This window comes from Salvelinus sp. IW2-2015, unplaced genomic scaffold (genome assembly GCF_002910315.2).
Source record: "Salvelinus sp. IW2-2015 unplaced genomic scaffold, ASM291031v2 Un_scaffold762, whole genome shotgun sequence".
NCBI classification, from domain to species: domain Eukaryota; kingdom Metazoa; phylum Chordata; class Actinopteri; order Salmoniformes; family Salmonidae; genus Salvelinus; species Salvelinus sp. IW2-2015.
The window spans coordinates 439,052-456,664 of NW_019942606.1; the positions used below are offsets into that span (position 1 = coordinate 439,052).

General features: G+C 40.8%; 2 protein-coding genes across 2 annotated transcripts in view; one reads left to right on the forward strand and one right to left on the reverse strand.

The window, feature by feature from the left end:
- Positions 1 to 3,981: 3,981 nt before the first annotated feature.
- On the reverse strand, positions 3,982 to 6,059 carry ppp1r11 (protein phosphatase 1, regulatory (inhibitor) subunit 11). The gene is made up of 3 exons (XM_024136048.2): positions 5,774 to 6,059; positions 5,288 to 5,396; positions 3,982 to 5,099 (listed from the first exon to the last, which is right to left on the reverse strand). Exons 1-3 carry the CDS (start codon positions 5,849 to 5,851, stop codon positions 4,909 to 4,911), a joined length of 378 nt encoding a protein of 125 aa, XP_023991816.1. The 5' UTR covers positions 5,852 to 6,059; the 3' UTR covers positions 3,982 to 4,908.
- A 5-nt stretch (positions 6,060 to 6,064) lies between these two features.
- The window catches only part of vars2 (valyl-tRNA synthetase 2, mitochondrial), a 32,617-nt gene continuing 21,068 nt past the window's right edge, over positions 6,065 to 17,613 (forward strand). The window contains 10 exon segments of the mRNA XM_070438315.1: positions 6,065 to 6,333; positions 6,720 to 6,911; positions 7,006 to 7,087; positions 7,980 to 8,080; positions 8,254 to 8,375; positions 9,611 to 9,677; positions 9,778 to 9,875; positions 10,838 to 10,886; positions 10,888 to 10,920; positions 12,648 to 12,767. Coding sequence (XP_070294416.1) covers positions 6,723 to 6,911; positions 7,006 to 7,087; positions 7,980 to 8,080; positions 8,254 to 8,375; positions 9,611 to 9,677; positions 9,778 to 9,875; positions 10,838 to 10,886; positions 10,888 to 10,920; positions 12,648 to 12,767 — 861 coding nt within the window. The 5' untranslated portion in view covers positions 6,065 to 6,333; positions 6,720 to 6,722.

The window sequence follows — 17,613 nt, forward strand, 5'->3', positions numbered from 1 at the left end:
TAGCACCTGAATTGCCCTATTAGTGTATCCCAAATAGCACCATATTCTATACGTGGTATCCCAAATAGCACCCTATCCCTATTAGTGCACCAGAACCTGGTCAAAAGTAGTGCTTATAGGAATATGTGCTATTGGGAGACCTAATAGGGAATATGGTGCTATTTGGGATACACTATAGGGAATAGGTGCTATTGTGATACACTATAGGGAATAGGGTGCATTTGGGATGCATCAGGCAATGTGTCAGGTATTGGGAGCGCGTGTGTCAATAGGATTCATACTTTAGCAGCAGGACAGAAAAACACCAGAATAACCTCATGATGCCATCAGAGCAGGTCCCTGAATGTGACCTGATTATTTTACTTATTTTACTACGGTCTCCATGGCCACCAACCACTAATCAGTCTTCCTCTGTGTTGACCTACTTTGTGAACTACAGTGAAGATGATGGGAGATTTATTATTCATAGTGCGCACTGTAGAAAACATTTTGCAATGAAATGAGCGTTTCTTATTGAACATGTTCTGGTAGTCTCTCCTCCTTTCGGCCGTTTTTCCCGTTTGGTTCCTAGTGAATATACCCCTAGTGGGTCTAGTTATATGTGATAACAATGTATAGTGAGCAGTGAAATAACTATTGGTTTCCATTTGTGGTGACTGCTGACTGACATTAGGGATGAGATTAAATAGATCCTGGAATTTAGCCTGGTCTGGAGCAGGCTAGCTCCACAGAATAAATCTCCATGGTAATTTATACCATAACATATCCTCCTGCCCCCTATCCATCTTTAGTGCAACCGGATTACGGATCAATTGAGCCAGGATCACCAAGATATCCTGGCTTAATCCCTTATCCTAGTTTTGTGCAACAGGCCCCTGGTCAAAAGTAGTGCACAATAGGGAATATGGTGCTATTTGGGATACACTATAGGGAATAGGGTGCTATTTGGGATGCATGCAAGGCAATGTGTCAGGTATTGGGAGCGCTGTGTCAATAGGATTCATACTTTTAGCAGCAGGACAGAGAAACACCAGAATAACCTCAATGATGCCATCAGAGCAGGTCCCTGAATGTGACCTGATTATTTTACTTATTTTTACTACGGTCTCCATGGCCACCAACCACTAATTCAGTCTTCCTCTGTGTTGACCTACTTTGTGAACTACAGTGAGATGAAGTAACTAAGGTACAGTACTGGAAACCTGAACTATCTTGTAGGTGGGGTTGATGGGAGATTTATTCATTAGTGCGCACTGTAGAAAAACATTTTGCAATGAAAATGAGCGTTTCTTATTGAACATGTTCTGGTAGTCTCTCCTCCTTTCGGCCCGTTTGCTCCCGTTTGGTTCCTAGTGAATATACCCCTGGCCTGAAATATCTCAGTACTGTAGGTGGGGTTGTTGGGAGATGGTCCACAACTAATAGAATAATAAAGCAATGTTGAAATTTCCATGCAGCCTTGAAGAATCAATAACATGCACATACATCTCGTGTTCATCTCACGTAAGACACTTGGACAAAGTGATTTCAACACAGTTCAAACATTTTTTTTTWATTCACATTAAATCTGCTCTCATATGATTTATTTTATGTACAGAAAGGTGCTTCACCAATACAGTTAACATAGTACGTGTGTATCTGTTATAGAAAATGGTGGCTGTGGTGGGATAGTGTGTAATGCTTTATACATAGAGGTTGTCACAGATTAAGCACAGTAGTAGTAGTAGTAGTAGTATTGTGTTTGGAACAACGGAGGATGAAGCCGTACACAGTGAAATGTTGTCAGTTGAGACATGAACACAGCCRGAGTGAGCAATTCACCATGCACCTTCTCCCTATTCATTAAAATACTATCTCTCCCATGCCTTTAGTTGAACTTTCTGATCGGGACTATTGTATGCAGGGTTCTCCAATATCTTATCATTTAAGGGCATGTTTTGTTCTTGATTGCAGGAAATGGCAGTTACAGGTGTTCAAAAAAAAGAAGGTACTCAGCAGCACCACTTTGTTTAAAAAAATATCCCGGGGAGAACCTCGACTGTATACCATGTGTTGTCCGACTTAATATATGTTCAGTGTAGTACGGAATGTACGCAGCAGCACCAAATACATTTAATATATCTCATCTCATTGAAAAAAAGAATTTTCTTCTGCTGATCACAGCAGATTAAGCGCAATAGGTATGATGCAAAGCCTATAATTTCCAAAGGCAACTTTCTTTCCATAACCAATCAGCATGCAGCTTTAGTTAGTGCCAACGTTGCCCTAGTGCATTCCTTCTCAGAGGGGGATAATTAATTAAATGACCAAAAAGGATGTGTGATTTGTGAGCTTTTTCTGATTKTTATAAGTTGACATCTCTCATCTCAACCTCATAAATACAAAATACTATATTATCCTTTCAACATCTTCTCTGAACCATTATAAGAAAGAATGTTTGACATCTCAGAATTTAAGACAATTTGCCACCAATTCTGTTCTTATTTGAAGTGCTGAGACTTATGTACTCAACACTCCTGAGGATTGTCTGTAAAGGATGGACAGAGTATACGGCATCAACACATTTTCACTGCACTCAACTAAAAGGTGATACGTAATGACTACAGCAATTTCACGTGAAAATAAGAAAAACAAGACCAGCTTATCTCAAAACTTCTCCTTAAAAGTTTCCCACAAAAAGCATATACAAAAATAAAAACTGTCCGAAATACTCCCCTAAACATCTTTAATGTTTACCGATAGACTACTGTTTATGTAAAAACAATGTGTCCATAAAACAAGAAGTGTTTGCTGTTTAAGTATTAATGGAGTTTAAAAAAAAAATCATTACTTTGAAACAAAGATAAAAAAATAAAAAACAGAAGCTTGCGTCCCAAATGGTAGTCTATTCCCTATAAAGTGCACTACTTTTGACCAGGGCCTTATACAGTAGCTTGCGAAAGTATTCATCCCCCTTGACATTTTTCCTATTTTGTTGCATTAAAACCTGGAATTAAAATTGATTTTGGGGGGGGTTGTATCATTTGATTTATGCCTACCACTTTGAAGATGCAAAATATTTTTTGAGGTGAAACAAATAAGAAATAAGACAACAAAAAACAGAAAATTTGAGCGTGCATAACTATTCACCCCCCCCCCCCCCCCACCCCAAAGTCAATACTTTGTAGAGCCACCCTTTGCAGCAACTAGAGCTGTAAGTCTCTTGGGGTATGTCTCTATGAGCTTGGCACATCTAGCCACTGGGATTTTTGCCCATTCTTCCCAYGCAAAACTGCTCCAGCTCCTTTAAGTTGGATGGGTTCTGCTGGTGTACAGCAATCTTTAAGTCATACCACAGATTCTCAATTGGATTGAGGTCTGGGCTTTGACTAGGCCATTCCAAGACATTTAAATGTTTCCCCTTAAACCACTTGAGTGTTGCTTTAGCAGTATGCTTTGGGTCATTTTCCTCTTGGATGGTGAACCTRCGTCCCAGTCTCAAATCTCTGGAAGACTGAAACAGGTTTCCCTCAAGAATTTCCCTGTATTTAGCGCCATCCATCATTCCTTCAATTCTGGCTAGTTTCCCAGTCCCTGCCAATGAAAAACATGTTGATCTCGGGGTGATGAGAGGTGTTGGGTTTGCYCAAGACAGCATTTTCTTTGATGGCCAAAAAGCTGAATTTATGTCTCATCTAACCAGAGTACCTTCTTCCATGTTTGGGGAGTCTCCCACATTACTTTTGGCAAACACCAAACGTGTTTGCTTATTTTTTCTTTGTTTTTCTGGCCACTCTTCCGTAAGGCCCGGCTCTGMGGAGTGTACGGCTTAAAGTGGTCCTATGGACAGATACTCCAATCTCCGCTGTGGAGCTTTGCAGCTCCTTCAGGGTTATCTTTGGACTCTTTGTTGCCTCTCTGATTAATGCCCTCCTTGCCTGGTCCGTGAGTGTTGGTGGGCGGCCCTCTCTTGGCAGGTTTGTTGTGGTGCCATATTCTTTCGATTTTAATGGTGCTCCGTGGGATGTTCAAAGTTTCAGATATTTTTTTAATAAACCAAACCAGATCTGTACTTCTCCACAACTTTGTCCCTGACCTGTTTGGAGAGCTCCTTGGTCTTCATGGTGCCGCTTGTTTGGTGGTGTTTCAGACTCTGAGGCCTTTTAGAACAGGTGTATGATCTCAGTAGATATATGACAGATCATGTGACAGATTGCACACAGGTGGACTTTATTTAACTAATTATGTGACTTCTGAAGGTAATTGGTTGCACCAGATCTTATTCAGGGGCTTCTTAGCAAAGGGGGTGGATACATATGCACGCACCCACTTTGAATTTTGTTGTTGAAACAAGTAATTTTTTTCAATTCACATCATCAATTTGGACTATTTTGTTTAAGTCCATTACATGAAATCCAAATAAAAATCAATTTAAATGACAGGTTGTAATGGAACAAAATAGGAAAAATGCCAAGAGGGGTGAATACTTTTGACCAGGGCTGTATATAGGGAACAGGGTGTCAKTTGGGACCCAGACCCAGTGGTAGCCTGGGTACTAGACTATTTATGCACTCTACAATGTTACAAAATCATCTTTCCAAATCCTTGTTTGACAAGAAGGAACACTGTCTGGCACTCAGGCTAAGATACTGCCACATAATTAAGTAAAATCAAGTATTACGACAAATCAATAAATAAGGAAAAATATTATTTATAAAAATAAGGAAAATMATTGTACCCCTTTTTCTTATCAAACAGGCAGAAATATAGGCTCTCTCCCTCCCTCATTTTTATCTGTCGCGTCCTTTTCCTCTCAGGTACTGCAGTGACTGAACTAAATGAGAGCGTGTGTGTAGCAGTATAATGTGTCATTGTCATCGACTGAAGAACCCCTACGCTCCATTCCTCCCTCAGCACCATTCCTAATCATTAGTGGGCATGTGATCCCCCAGAGCTTGGAGGAACCGTACTCCCCCCACCCCCTCCTCTGTGTCCATGCCTGCCGTCTTTCCCATGTCCTAGAATGCAGTGTGCACTTCCACAGCCCTCGTCGCCGTCATCTCCCTCGCTTTCAGAGGAGGACTCCCCAAACTGTTTGGGCTTCTCGTAGACGCAGCAACCTGGGGGGGGGGGGCGTCAAGAATACTCAGTCATCAGCCACCAATAATATCTAGAACTGCAGCATGCACAGGCCTATGTGTAGATAACATCACCCCCAGGTATCTATCGCAGAGAGCCAGCTGGGACGATGACAGAACAGATGACTGCATCTAAACAGTCGGGAAACAGGTGGGTAATGGACACTCACACTTGGAGGACCTCCTTCCCAGATGCTCGTTGTCCACTGTGTCGCTGGACCACTCCACCTTCTTGTCAGTCTTTCTCTTCCTCAGCTTGATGGTCAGGCTACGTCCCTCCTGAGAGACACGCAGAGAGGAGCCTGTGTTTGAGATTCACCTTCATACACATAACAGGCATTGGGTGTTTCTCTTGTCAACAGGGTCATGTAGCCAGTCAACATCATATTTACGTGTACTACTGGCAATGTACTAAACTTGACAGCTAGGCTAGATCAATTGAAGTAAGAACAAATAATTTCGTCATGATTCTATGAGCTAGCTAACGGTTATTATGGCTGTGGTGCTAATGGTAACTAGCTAACTGTAGTTAGTTAAAATACCTAGCTAACGTTAGCTCCAATCTTTGGTGCGGCCACATGATGCATATCAACCTAGTTGTTATCTTTCTTCATCATATCATTCGCTAATTATAGCAGTTTCTATATCTAGCTTACCTGCTGGGGCGGTGGCGGTGTGTCAACTTGAACGGTCTCCGTTATCGTCTCGCTAGAAGTACCTGGCGCCTCCGCCATCCTGATATTAACTGTCGGTTTTGAGCTCGCACCAGCTGTCAACAAGCGAAATGTCAACTGACGTTATTTTATGAACAACAATCACTCTGTTTCTTCAATCAGACACGTTGAGTCGAATTAAACGTGATCAACCCTGTCGAGATACTCTGACTCCTCGTTGGACGTTCGACGAGAAGATTTTTGGGAAGGAATTCCCAGACGGACCACTTCCGGTTGCTCTCRGCACAAACGAGTCCGGTGGGAAGCGTAGAGCTTGTTGCACTTTTGCTATGGTTGTGACACGAAAGACATAGCTAGTCAATGAGAAACTGTAAAATCTGTTTAGGTTATCAGTTCCACATAATTCATAAAGTGTTTGATAAAGTGTCAAACAAATTACAATTAAGATATAGTGAACAAATGAGTTCATTCTCCGTTAGGTCGTAGTTGAAAGGTCGCAGCTAGTTTAACATGTCGGCGCCCACGAGCACATCATCTTGAAGGTAGAGCACATAATATTTATCATTCATTMGAATAATGTAGTCAACAGCGCTCAATCACTATATATTATTATGAGTATGACTATAAAACAGCAACGTAGCAAAGTGACAGAAGTCTCTGAAGAGGTGCATTTAAAATATTATTCTCTTGAGTCTATTTTACCCCAATGTATCACCTAGCTACAATTATCATTCATGCACTTATCCAGACAGCGTAATTTGCAAACAGAAAGCAAATGCCTAGACCCTTGGAATGTTTGAAATGGATGATTGGAATGGATTTGAAAATGTCGTTAAAAATGTCCCAGTGAAGGGACTCATGTAGTCGATGGGAAATCAGTGGCTGCATCATTTTCTTTACTTTCATTTTCTCTTGATTTGTTTTGCAGGAGATGTGGAGGTCCGCTTGTGGCCTCTCTGTGAGGGCAGCAGAGAGGGCAATACACAGAAAATGTTCACGTAGGCTCTATTCTCACAATGCGGCAAAACCTCCTCAATCAACTCCCGCTCTCCGGACCCAGGCTGAGAAAGAGAGGCGGAGGAGAGATAAGGAGAAGGCCATACTGAGCYGTCAACACAATGTAGGTGACCTCGCTCCTAGTTAGTGAACTCTTACACATAACAAACCAAGACATAGACTTGTTAGTTTTACATGAAAGTTAAATCCGTTTTCAGAATGTTGAAGATCAAGGAATGAAATGGAGTGAGAAAGAGAGGATTGCGTACAGAGTTTCAACACCTCCTGGGGAGAAGAAAGGTAATGAATGTCCTGAAGACTTTAGTGATGGAGGGAAAACATTGATACAGTTACATATCGGGATATTATTTTTGAAGATGTATATCTTATCGTTTTGACAATATCGCAATAATATTTTTGCGCTAGTTGGCAATACTCTAGTATTTTTCCTTCATAGCTTGTTTTCCATCTTTTCTCATCTTCTTTCCATCTTCTTTTTAAATAGGGAGCCAATGTGTTTTCAGCACTTTTATTTCCGTGACTGATCAAAACTCGTTCTCATGTCTCTGTCTTGTCTCTCTGCAGCAGACATCAAATCTCAATAAAAATCACAGTATCGAATTGCAATACATATAGAATCAGGAGAATAGCAATACATATGGTATCGGCACCAAAGTATCATGATAATATCGTTTCGGCACCAACATATCGTGATAATATCGTTTCGGCACCAAAAGTATCATGATAATATCGTTTCGGCACCAACATATCATGATAATATTGTATCGGCACCAACATATCATGATAAAATCATTTAGGCACCAACATATCGTGATAATATTGTTTCGGCACCAACATATCGTGATAATATCGTTTCGGCACCAAAAGTATCATGATAATATTGTTTCGGCACCAACATATCGTGATAATATCGTTTCGGCACCAGCACATCGTGATAATATCATTTCGGCACCAAAAGTATCGTGATAATATCATAGCGTGATAATATCGTATCGTGAGGTCCCTGGCAATTCCTAGTCCTAAAAGACTTACACCCTAGTCCTGTCATGAACGCAGAGATCAGGCTGGTTTCACTGGGATAATACAGAAAGTAGTCGCTTGCTCCCGTTGCCACACTCTCTCGCTAAATAAATTCCTCTCTTCTTATTCACRCTGACCATCCCTTGTTTAGACACCACCGTGCCCTTCCCTTCGTCCTACAGTCCTGAGTATGTGGAGAGCAGTTGGTACCAGTGGTGGGAGAAAGAAGGCTTCTTCACCCCAGAGATCAATGTAAGAGAATAGAGCATTATAATAAGCCATATTTTAAACTGCCTGATGACGCTCCCATGTTAGGAACAATCCATGCAGACAACACAGCTCTAATAACAATGTATGTGATAGTGCTCTAATAGTTAGATTTAGTCTAATGCCCATGTTATTTTTTTGTTTGTATCAACGTTTAGGACAGACTGCCACATGCTGTGAATCACTCCTTCTCCATGTGTATCCCTCCGCCTAATGTGACTGGCACGCTGCACCTCGGCCATGCACTCACAGTGGCCATAGAGGATGCATTGGTCCGCTGGTAACTATTTCTCACCGACAGTAATAGAATCAGTTGGATTGAGACGTTTCTTGTTTTGGCTGAAATGAAATGGCACCACATCACATTCCTATCCATCGTATGAGAACTCTCAGAGCTGAAAATGAAATGGCACCACATCACATTCCTATCCGTCGTATGAGAACTCTCAGAGCTGAAATGAAATGGCACCACATCACATTCCTATCCGTCGTATGAGAACTCTCAGAGCTGAAATGAAATGGCACACCATCACATTCCACCGTCGTATGAGAACTCTCAGAGCTGAATGAAATGGCACACCATCACATTCCTATCCGTCGTATGAGAACTCTCAGAGCTGAAATGAAATGGCACCACATCACATTCCTATCCGTCGTATGAGAACTCTCAGAGCTGAAATGAAATGGCACCACATCACATTCCTAATCCGTCGTATGAGAACTCTCAGAGCTGAAATGAAATGGCAACCACAATCACATTCCTATCCGTCGTATGAGAACTCTAGCTGAAATGAAATGGCACCACATCACAATCTCCTACCGTCGTATGAAAGAACTCTCAGAGCTGAAATGAAATGGCCCCACTCACATTTCCTATCCGTGTATGAGAACTCTCAGAGCTGAAAATGAAATGGCACCAATCAACATTCCTAATCCGTCGTATGAAGAACTCTCAGAGCTGAAATGAAATGGCACCACAATCACATTCCTATCCGTCGTATGAGAACTCTGAAGCTGAAATGAAATGGCACCACATCACAATTCCTATCCGTCGTATGAGAACTCTCAGAGCTGAAATGAAATGCAACCAACATCACATTCCTAATCCGTCGTATGAGAACTCTCAGAGCTGAAATGAAATGGCACAAACCATCACATTCCTATCCGTCGTATGAGAACTCTGAGCTGAAATGAATGGCACACATCACATTCCTATCCGTCGTATGAGAACTCTCAGGAGCTGAAATGAAATGGCACCACATCCACATTCCTATCCGTCGGTATGAAAACTCTCAGGCTGAAATGAAAATGGCCCCCACATCACAATTCCTATTCCGTCCGTATGAGAAAACTCTCAGAGCTGAAATGAAATGCACCACATCACATTCCTATCCGTCGTATGAGAACTTCCAGAGCTGAAATGTGTTGCTTTTTTGAATGGCTAATGTATTTGACATGTTTTAGGAGATCTGATGAAGTGTATTGTTGTACTGATTGAATGTGTGGTTGTATCAGGAGGAGGATGCAGGGCTACAAAGTTCTCTGGGTACCAGGCTGTGACCATGCAGGCATCGCTACACAGGTATGTCTCCCTAACCTGGCTATCCTTATTATCTTTCAGATTCGCTTCTCTTTCAAGCTAAATATAAAACCTGTGTCCAACCTTCTGTTCTTAATCTCAGACAGTGGTGGAGAGGAGGTTGTTTAGGGAACGAGGGAAGCGAAGACAGGACCTCAGCAGGGAGGAGTTTCTAAAGGAGGTGTGGACGTGGAAGAAAGAGTGAGTATGAGGTCCCTTTCTGTCCTCTCTTATTGTTTGTCTCTCTCTTTTTCTCTCTCCCTTTTTCTTTCTCTCTCTCTCCTCTGCCTGCTGTTCTGTCTCACACTGCTTTCCACTGTCATTAGTAGAATCCTACAACTATCCATCTTCTTAATTAGATAAAGCAAGATGATTCTATTTTCATATTTGGTTCTGTCTCTGTGTTCCAGTAAGGGTTCTGTCTGTCTGTGTGTTCCAGGTAAGCGGTTCGCTCTCTGTGTTCCAGTAAGGGTTCTGTCTCGTCTGTGTGTTCCAGTACAGGGTTCTGTCTGTCTGTGTGTTCAGTACAGGTTCTGTCTGTCTGTGTGTTCCAGTAGGTTCTGTCTCTGTGTTCCAGTAAGGGTTCTGTCTGCTCTCTGTGTTCCAGTAAGGGGTTCTGTCTGTCTGTGTGTTCCAGCTAGGGTTCTGTCTGTGTGTTCCAGAAAGGGTTCTGTCTGTCTGTGTGTTCCAGTACGGTTTCGTCTGTCTGTGTCTTTCAGTACAGGTTCTGTTTGTGTGTTCCAGTAAGGGTTTGTCTGTCTGTGTGTTCCAGTACGGGTTCTGTCTGTCTGCGTGTCTGTTCCAGTAAGGGTTCTGTCTGTCTGTGTTTCCAGTAGGGTTCTGTCTGTCTGTGTGTTCCAGTACAGGTTCTGTCTGTCTGTGTGTTCCAGTACAGGTTCTGTCTGTCTGTGTGTTCCAGTACAGGTTCTGTCTGTCTGTGTGTTCCAGTAAGGGTTCTGTCGTCTGTGGTGTTCCAGTACGGGTTCTGTCTGTCTGTGTGTTCCAGTACGGTTCTGCTCGTCTGTTGTTCCATACGGGTTCTGTCTGTCTTGTGTTCCAGTACGGGTTCTGTCTGTCTGTGTGTTCCAGTACGGTTCTGTCTGGTCTGTGTGTCTCAGTATGGCTCTGTCTGTGTTCCAGTAAGGGTTCTGTCTGTGTTCCAGGAAGGGGAGGAGATCTATCAACCAGCTGAGGGAACTTGGTGCGTCTCTGGGACTGGAGCAGAGCCTGCTTCACCATGGATCCAGTAAGACAGTACTATCTCACCTACAACATCACAGACTCACTGCCGTGGTTAGAATGTCCGCCCTTGAGATTGGATGGTTGGGAGTTCGATCCCCAGCCAAGTCTTACCAGAGACTGGTAAAAATGGGACCCTATGAGTCTCTGCTCAGCACTCAGCATTAAGGAAATAGATTGGAGATACGGCCCTGTCCAGAGGGTGTACTGTACATCAAGTTACATCACGCTACAGAAACAGGAGATAGACTAGTGTCCTGTTCAGGGGGTGTACATCACGTACAGAAACAAGAGATAGACTAGTGTCCTGTCCAGGGGTGTACCTCACGCTACAGAAAACAAGAGATAGACTAGTGTCCTGTTCAGGGGTGTACATCACGCTACAGAAACAGGAGATAGACTAGTGTCCTGTTCAGGGGGTGTACATCACGCCTACAGAAACAGGAGATAGACTAGTGTCCTGTTCAGGGGGTGTACATCACGCTAACAGAAACAGAGATAGACTAGTGTCCTGTCAGGGGTGTACATCACGCTACAGAAACAAGAATAGACTAGTGTCCGTCCAGGGGGTGTACCTCACGCTACAGAAACAAGGAAGACTAGTGTCCTGTTCAGGGGTGTAACTCACGCTACAGAAACAGGAGATAGACTATGTCCTGTCAGGGGGTGTACATCACGCTACAGAAACAGGAGAAGACTAGTGTCCTGTTCAGGGTGTACATCACGCTACAGAAACAGGAGATAGACTAGTGTCCTTTCAGGGGGTGTTACATCACGCTACAGAAACAGGAGATAGACAGTGTCCTGTTCAGAGGGTTACATCACGCTACAGAAAACAGAGATAGACTAGTGTCCTGTTCAGGGGGTGTCTACATCACGCTACAGAAACAGGAATTAACTAGTGTCCTGTTCAGGGGGTGTACATCACGCTACAGAAACAGGAGATAGACTTAGGTCCTTCAGGGGGTGTACCTCACGCTACAGAAACAAGAGATAGACTAAGTGTCCTGTTCAGGGCGTGTACATCACGCTACAGAAAACAGGAGATGAGACTAGTGTCCTGTCCAGGGGTGCACATCACGCTACAGAAAACAGGAGATAGACTAGGTCCTGTTCAGGGGGGATGTACATCAACGCTACAGAAACAGGAGATAGACTAGTGTCCTGTTCAGGGTGTACATCACGCTACAGAAACAAGAGATAGACTAGTGTCCTGTTCCAGGGGGTGTTCATTCATGCTACAGAAACAGGAGATAACTAGTGTCCTGTTCAGGCGGGTCTACATCACGCTACAGAAACGGAGATAGACTAGTGTCCTGCTTCAGGGGTGTACCTCACGCACAGAAACAGAGATAGACTAGTGTCCTGTTTCAGGGGTGTACATCCACGCTACAGAAACAGGAGATAGACTAGTGTCCTGTTCAGGGGGTGTACATCACGCTACAGAAACAAGAGATAGACTAGTGTCCTGTTCAGGGGGTGTTCATCATGCTACAGAAACAGAAAGCAAGTCAAGTCTACTTATATACCACACTGTTATAGTATTGTTATTGTAGTATGTTATTGTACTATTAGTAACATGATGTCATTATCACATACACTAGTATGTTATGTTATTGTCCGTTCTACTATCATCTGCTCAGCTCTTTCTTCCTGTGTGTGTGTGTTTGTACCTTTTGTGTGTGTGTGTGTGGTGTGTGTGTGTTTGTATCTTTTGTGTGTGGGTATTTTCAGGGCTTCAGCAGTGCTGTGATCGAGGCCTTTGTAAGGCTGTGTGATTCTGGTCTGATCTATCGCTCTGAGGGGCTGGTCAACTGGAGCTGTGCTCTGGAGTCTGCCATCTCTGATATAGAGGTTAGTCTATCATCTCTGATATAGAGGTTAGTCTATCATCTCTAATATAGAGGTTAGTCTATCATCTCTATTAGATGAGACCCTCTACTCTCATAGTGTTAGCATGTCACTTTAGCAACATCATCTTTGCTATGTGCTACAGAACATGATGTACAGTTTCAGTTTGTACAATTTGTCTGCAGTTAAAAACTATTTTATTTTCAAATTGTAAACTTAAGATGATGAATCATCGTGGTGTTTTATATGAGAGGTGTGTATATTTATATGAGAGGTGTGTATATTGATATGAGAGGTGTGTATATTGATATGAGAGGTGTGTGTATTGATATGAGAGGTGTGTGTATTGATATGAGAGGTGTGTGTATTGATATGAGAGGGGTGTATATTGATATGCGAGGTGTGTATATTTATATGAGAGGTGTGTATGGGAGGTGTGTATATTGATATGAGAGGTGTGTATATTGATATGAGAGGTGTGTATATTGATCTATCTTGATATGAAGTGTGTATATTGATATGAGAGTGTGTGTATATTGTATATGGAGAGGTGTGTATATTGATATGAGAGGTGGTGACTGATGATATGAGAGGGTGTGTATGAGTTCTATTGATATGAGATGGTTATTGATGTGGTGGATATGATATGAGAGTTGGTGGTATTGTATTGAAGATGGTTGAGTGGGTGTATATGATATGAGAGGTGTGTATATGCTATGCAGCAGGTGTGTATATTGAATGAGAAGGTGTGTGTATATTGATATGAAAGTTATAGGTTGTAAATTGATATGCAGAGGTGTGTATAGTTGGATATGGAGAGGTGTGGTGGTATTGTATATGAGTAGGTGTGTGTATGTATATGTGAAGTGTGTGTATGTATTATGAGAGTGTATTTGTGTACTGTATATGAGAGTTGGTGTGTATGTATATGAGAACGGTGTGGTATAGTTGATATGATGAGGTGTGTGTATTTTATATGAGAGGTGTTGTATTTAATGACGGTGTGTTGTATTTATATGAGAGGTGTCTGTGTATGTATATGAGAGGTGTGTGATGATATGAGAGATATGGGTGCGGATGGCAGGTGCGCGTCGTTGTATGGTATATGAGAGGGTGTGTATATTGATATTGAGAGGTGTGTGTATGATATGAGAGGTGTTGTTATTTATATGAAGGTGTGATATATTATATGAGAGGTGTGTATATATATGAAGAGGTGTGGTATATTTATGGATGCTGACATTTATGAAGGTGTGTAGTATTATATGAGAGGTGCTGTATATTATATGAGAGGTGGTTGTATATGATGATATGCAGAGGGTGGTATATTGATATGAGAAGTGTGGATATTGATATGAGCGTGGTATTGATATGTAGGTGTGTTATGATATGAGACGTTGTTTGTAGAGTTGTGTATTGATATGAGATGTGTGTATATTGGATATGAGAGGTGTGGTGTATTCTATATGAGAGGTGTGTAATATTGATATGAGAGGGTGTTTGAATATTGGAGGTGTGATAAAGAGGTGTGATAGTGATGAGAGGTGTGTATATTGATATGAGAGGTGTGTATATTGATATGAGGATGTGATGTATATGATTTGTGATGTATTTTTATATGAGGTGTGTGTATTTATATGAGTTGAGGAATGAAGGTGTGTATGTATATGAGAAGGTGTGTGTATGATATGATTGAGAGTTGTGATATGTACTATGAGAGGTGTGTATATTGATATGAGAGGTGTGTATATTGATATGAGAGGTGTGTAATATTGATATGAGATGTGGTGTTTATTATATGAGAGGTGTGATATGTTATATGAGAGGTGTGTATATTATATGATGAGTGGTGTTGAGAGTGTGTATTTGTATGAGCAGGTGTGTATATTTGATATGAGAGTGGTATATTAGTATGAGAGGGGATTAACTAGGTGTGATATTTAATATGAGAGGTGTATATTGATATGGAGGGTACAGAGTGTGTATATTGATATGAGAGATGTGTATATTGATATGAGAGGTGTGGATATTGAAATATGAGAGGTGTGTGTTATTCTATATGAGAGTGGTGTATGTATAGAGTGTGAGTAAGACGTAGGGTGTGTATGTATATGCAGAGTGTGTAGTATTGATATGAGAGGTGTGTAGTATTATATAACGGGTTAGTTTATATTGTATATGAGAGGTGTGTATATTGATATGAGAGGGTTGATCATGTGTATATTATATGAGAGTGGTATTTATATGAGAGGTGATATGAATTAGAGGTTGGGTTATATTGATAATGATGATGGGTGTATATTATATGTAGGAGGTGTGTATTATATGAGAGTGTGGTGGATTGAGTATGAGAGGTGTGTATATTGATATGAGAGGTGTATATGATATGAGAGGTGTGTATATTGAATGAGACGGTGGTATTGATATGAGAGGTGTGTATTGAGTATAGAGTGTGTGTATGTATTGATATGAGAGGGTGTATTGTATGGAGTGATATGAGAGGGGTGTGTATTGATATGAGGGTGTGTATATATATGCAAGTGGTATGGAGGTGGTGGTATATTGATATGAGAGGTGTGTTATTGATATGAAGGATGTGTGCATTATCATAAGAGGTGGGTATAATTGATATGAGGAGTGTTGTATATTCATATGAAGAGATGTGTATATTATATGAGAGGTGTGTATAGTGAATATGAGGAGGGGTGTATATTGATTATGAGAGGGTGTTTGTATGAGCGGTGTATTATATGAGATGGGTGCGTGTGTGTATTGTATATGAGAGGTGTGTATATTGATATGAGAGGTGTGTATATTTGATATGAGATGTGTGTGTATATTGATATGAGAGGTGTGTATATTGATATGAGAGGTGTGGTGTATTGATATGAGAGGTGTTATTATTGATATGAGAGGTGTGAGGTATTGATATGAGAGGTGTGTGTATTGGATATGAGAGGTGTGTGTTTGATCTGAGAGGTGTGTTATTGATATGAGAGGTGTGATATTGATATGAAGGGGGTATGATATGAGAGTGTTGTATGTATATGAGAGGTGTGAGTATGTTATATGAGAGGGGTATAGTATATAAGGTGTATGATATTATTGAGAGGTGTGTATATTGAGATGAGAGCGTGTATACTTTGATATACGAGGGTGTGTATGTTGATATGAAGTGTGGTATATGTATATGAGAATTATAGCATCTGTGTAATTTATATGAGTGTGTGTATTTATAGAGGTTGAAATAGAGGTGTGTGTATGAAATGAGAGAGCTTGTATTAATTTATGAGAGTGTGTTGTATCTATATGAGAGGTGTGTGTATTTATATGAGAGGGATAGTAGTATAACTTATAATTATAGGAGAGGTGTAGTGTATTATGATGTTTTATGATGAGACGGTGTGGTATATATTTATATGACGAGGTGTGTAATGTGTATATATGAGAGGTGTGTATATTGATATGAGCGAGTGTTGATATAGGGGTATTATATAGTAGGGTAGTATAATGAGGTGTGATATGAGAGTGTGTTATATTGATATCGAGAGGGTGTTCATTGATATGAGATGGTGTATGATTTATATGAGAGGTGTGTGTATTTTGGAGGTTTTGTATTGAGAGGTGTGTGTATTATATGAGAGGGGGTATTATGGAGAGTTGATATGAGATGAGATGTGTGTGTATTTATATGAGAGGTGGTGTATTATATGAATATGAGAGGTGTGTATATTGATATGAGAGGGTGATTATTATATGAGAGGTGTGATATTGTATATGAGAGGTGTGTATATTGAATTGAGAGTGTGTATATTGATATGAGAGGTGTTATATTGATATGAGAGTGTTGATGTATATTTGATATGAGTGGTGTGTATATTATATGAGTGTGTGTATTGATATTGAGAGGGGTGTGTATTGTATATAGAGTGTGTGTATGATATGAGAGGGGTGTATATGATTATGCGAGGTGTGTATATTTATATGAGAGGTGTGTATGATTGATTATGAGAGGTGTGTATATTGATATGAGAGGTGCTTGTGGATTGATAAGAGGTGTGCTATATTGATATATGAGAGGTGTATGAGAGGTGGTATATTGATATGAGAGTGTGTATTATTGATATGAGAGGGTGTGTGATATTGATATGAGAGGTGGTGTATTTATAGGAGGGGTGTTATTATATGAGAGGTGTGTGATTGAATGAGAGGTGTGTAATATTGATATGAGAGAGGTGTGTATATTGATATGAGAGGTGTGTATATTGATATATGAGAGGTGTGGTGTATTTATATGAGAGGTGTGTGTATTGTATATGAGAGGTGTGTGTATTGATATGAGAGGTGTGCTGTATGTATATGAGAGGTGGGTATATGATATGAGAGTGTTGTGATATTTATATGAGAGTGTCATAGTTTATATGAGAGGTGTGGATGAGAAGGTGTGTATATTGATATGAGAGGTGTGTAGTATTTATATGAGACGGTTGATGTATACTGTATATAATGAGAGTGTGTATAGTGATATGAGAAAGGTGTGTATATTGATAGTGAGAGGATGTGTATATTTATATGACGAGGTGTGTGGATATTGGATATTGAGAGTGTGATATTGTATATGAGAGGTGTGTATATTGATATGAGAGGTGTGTATATTGATATGAAGAGTGTGTGTATATATTGATATGAGAGTGTGGTATGTGATATGAGAGGTGTTGTATTGATATGAGAGGTTGATGTGTGTAAGGGTGATACTGAGAGGTGGTGTATATTGTATGCAGGTTGATATCCTAGAGAGGTGTGTATGCGGCAGTGGTATATTATATGAGAGGTGGGTATATTGATATGA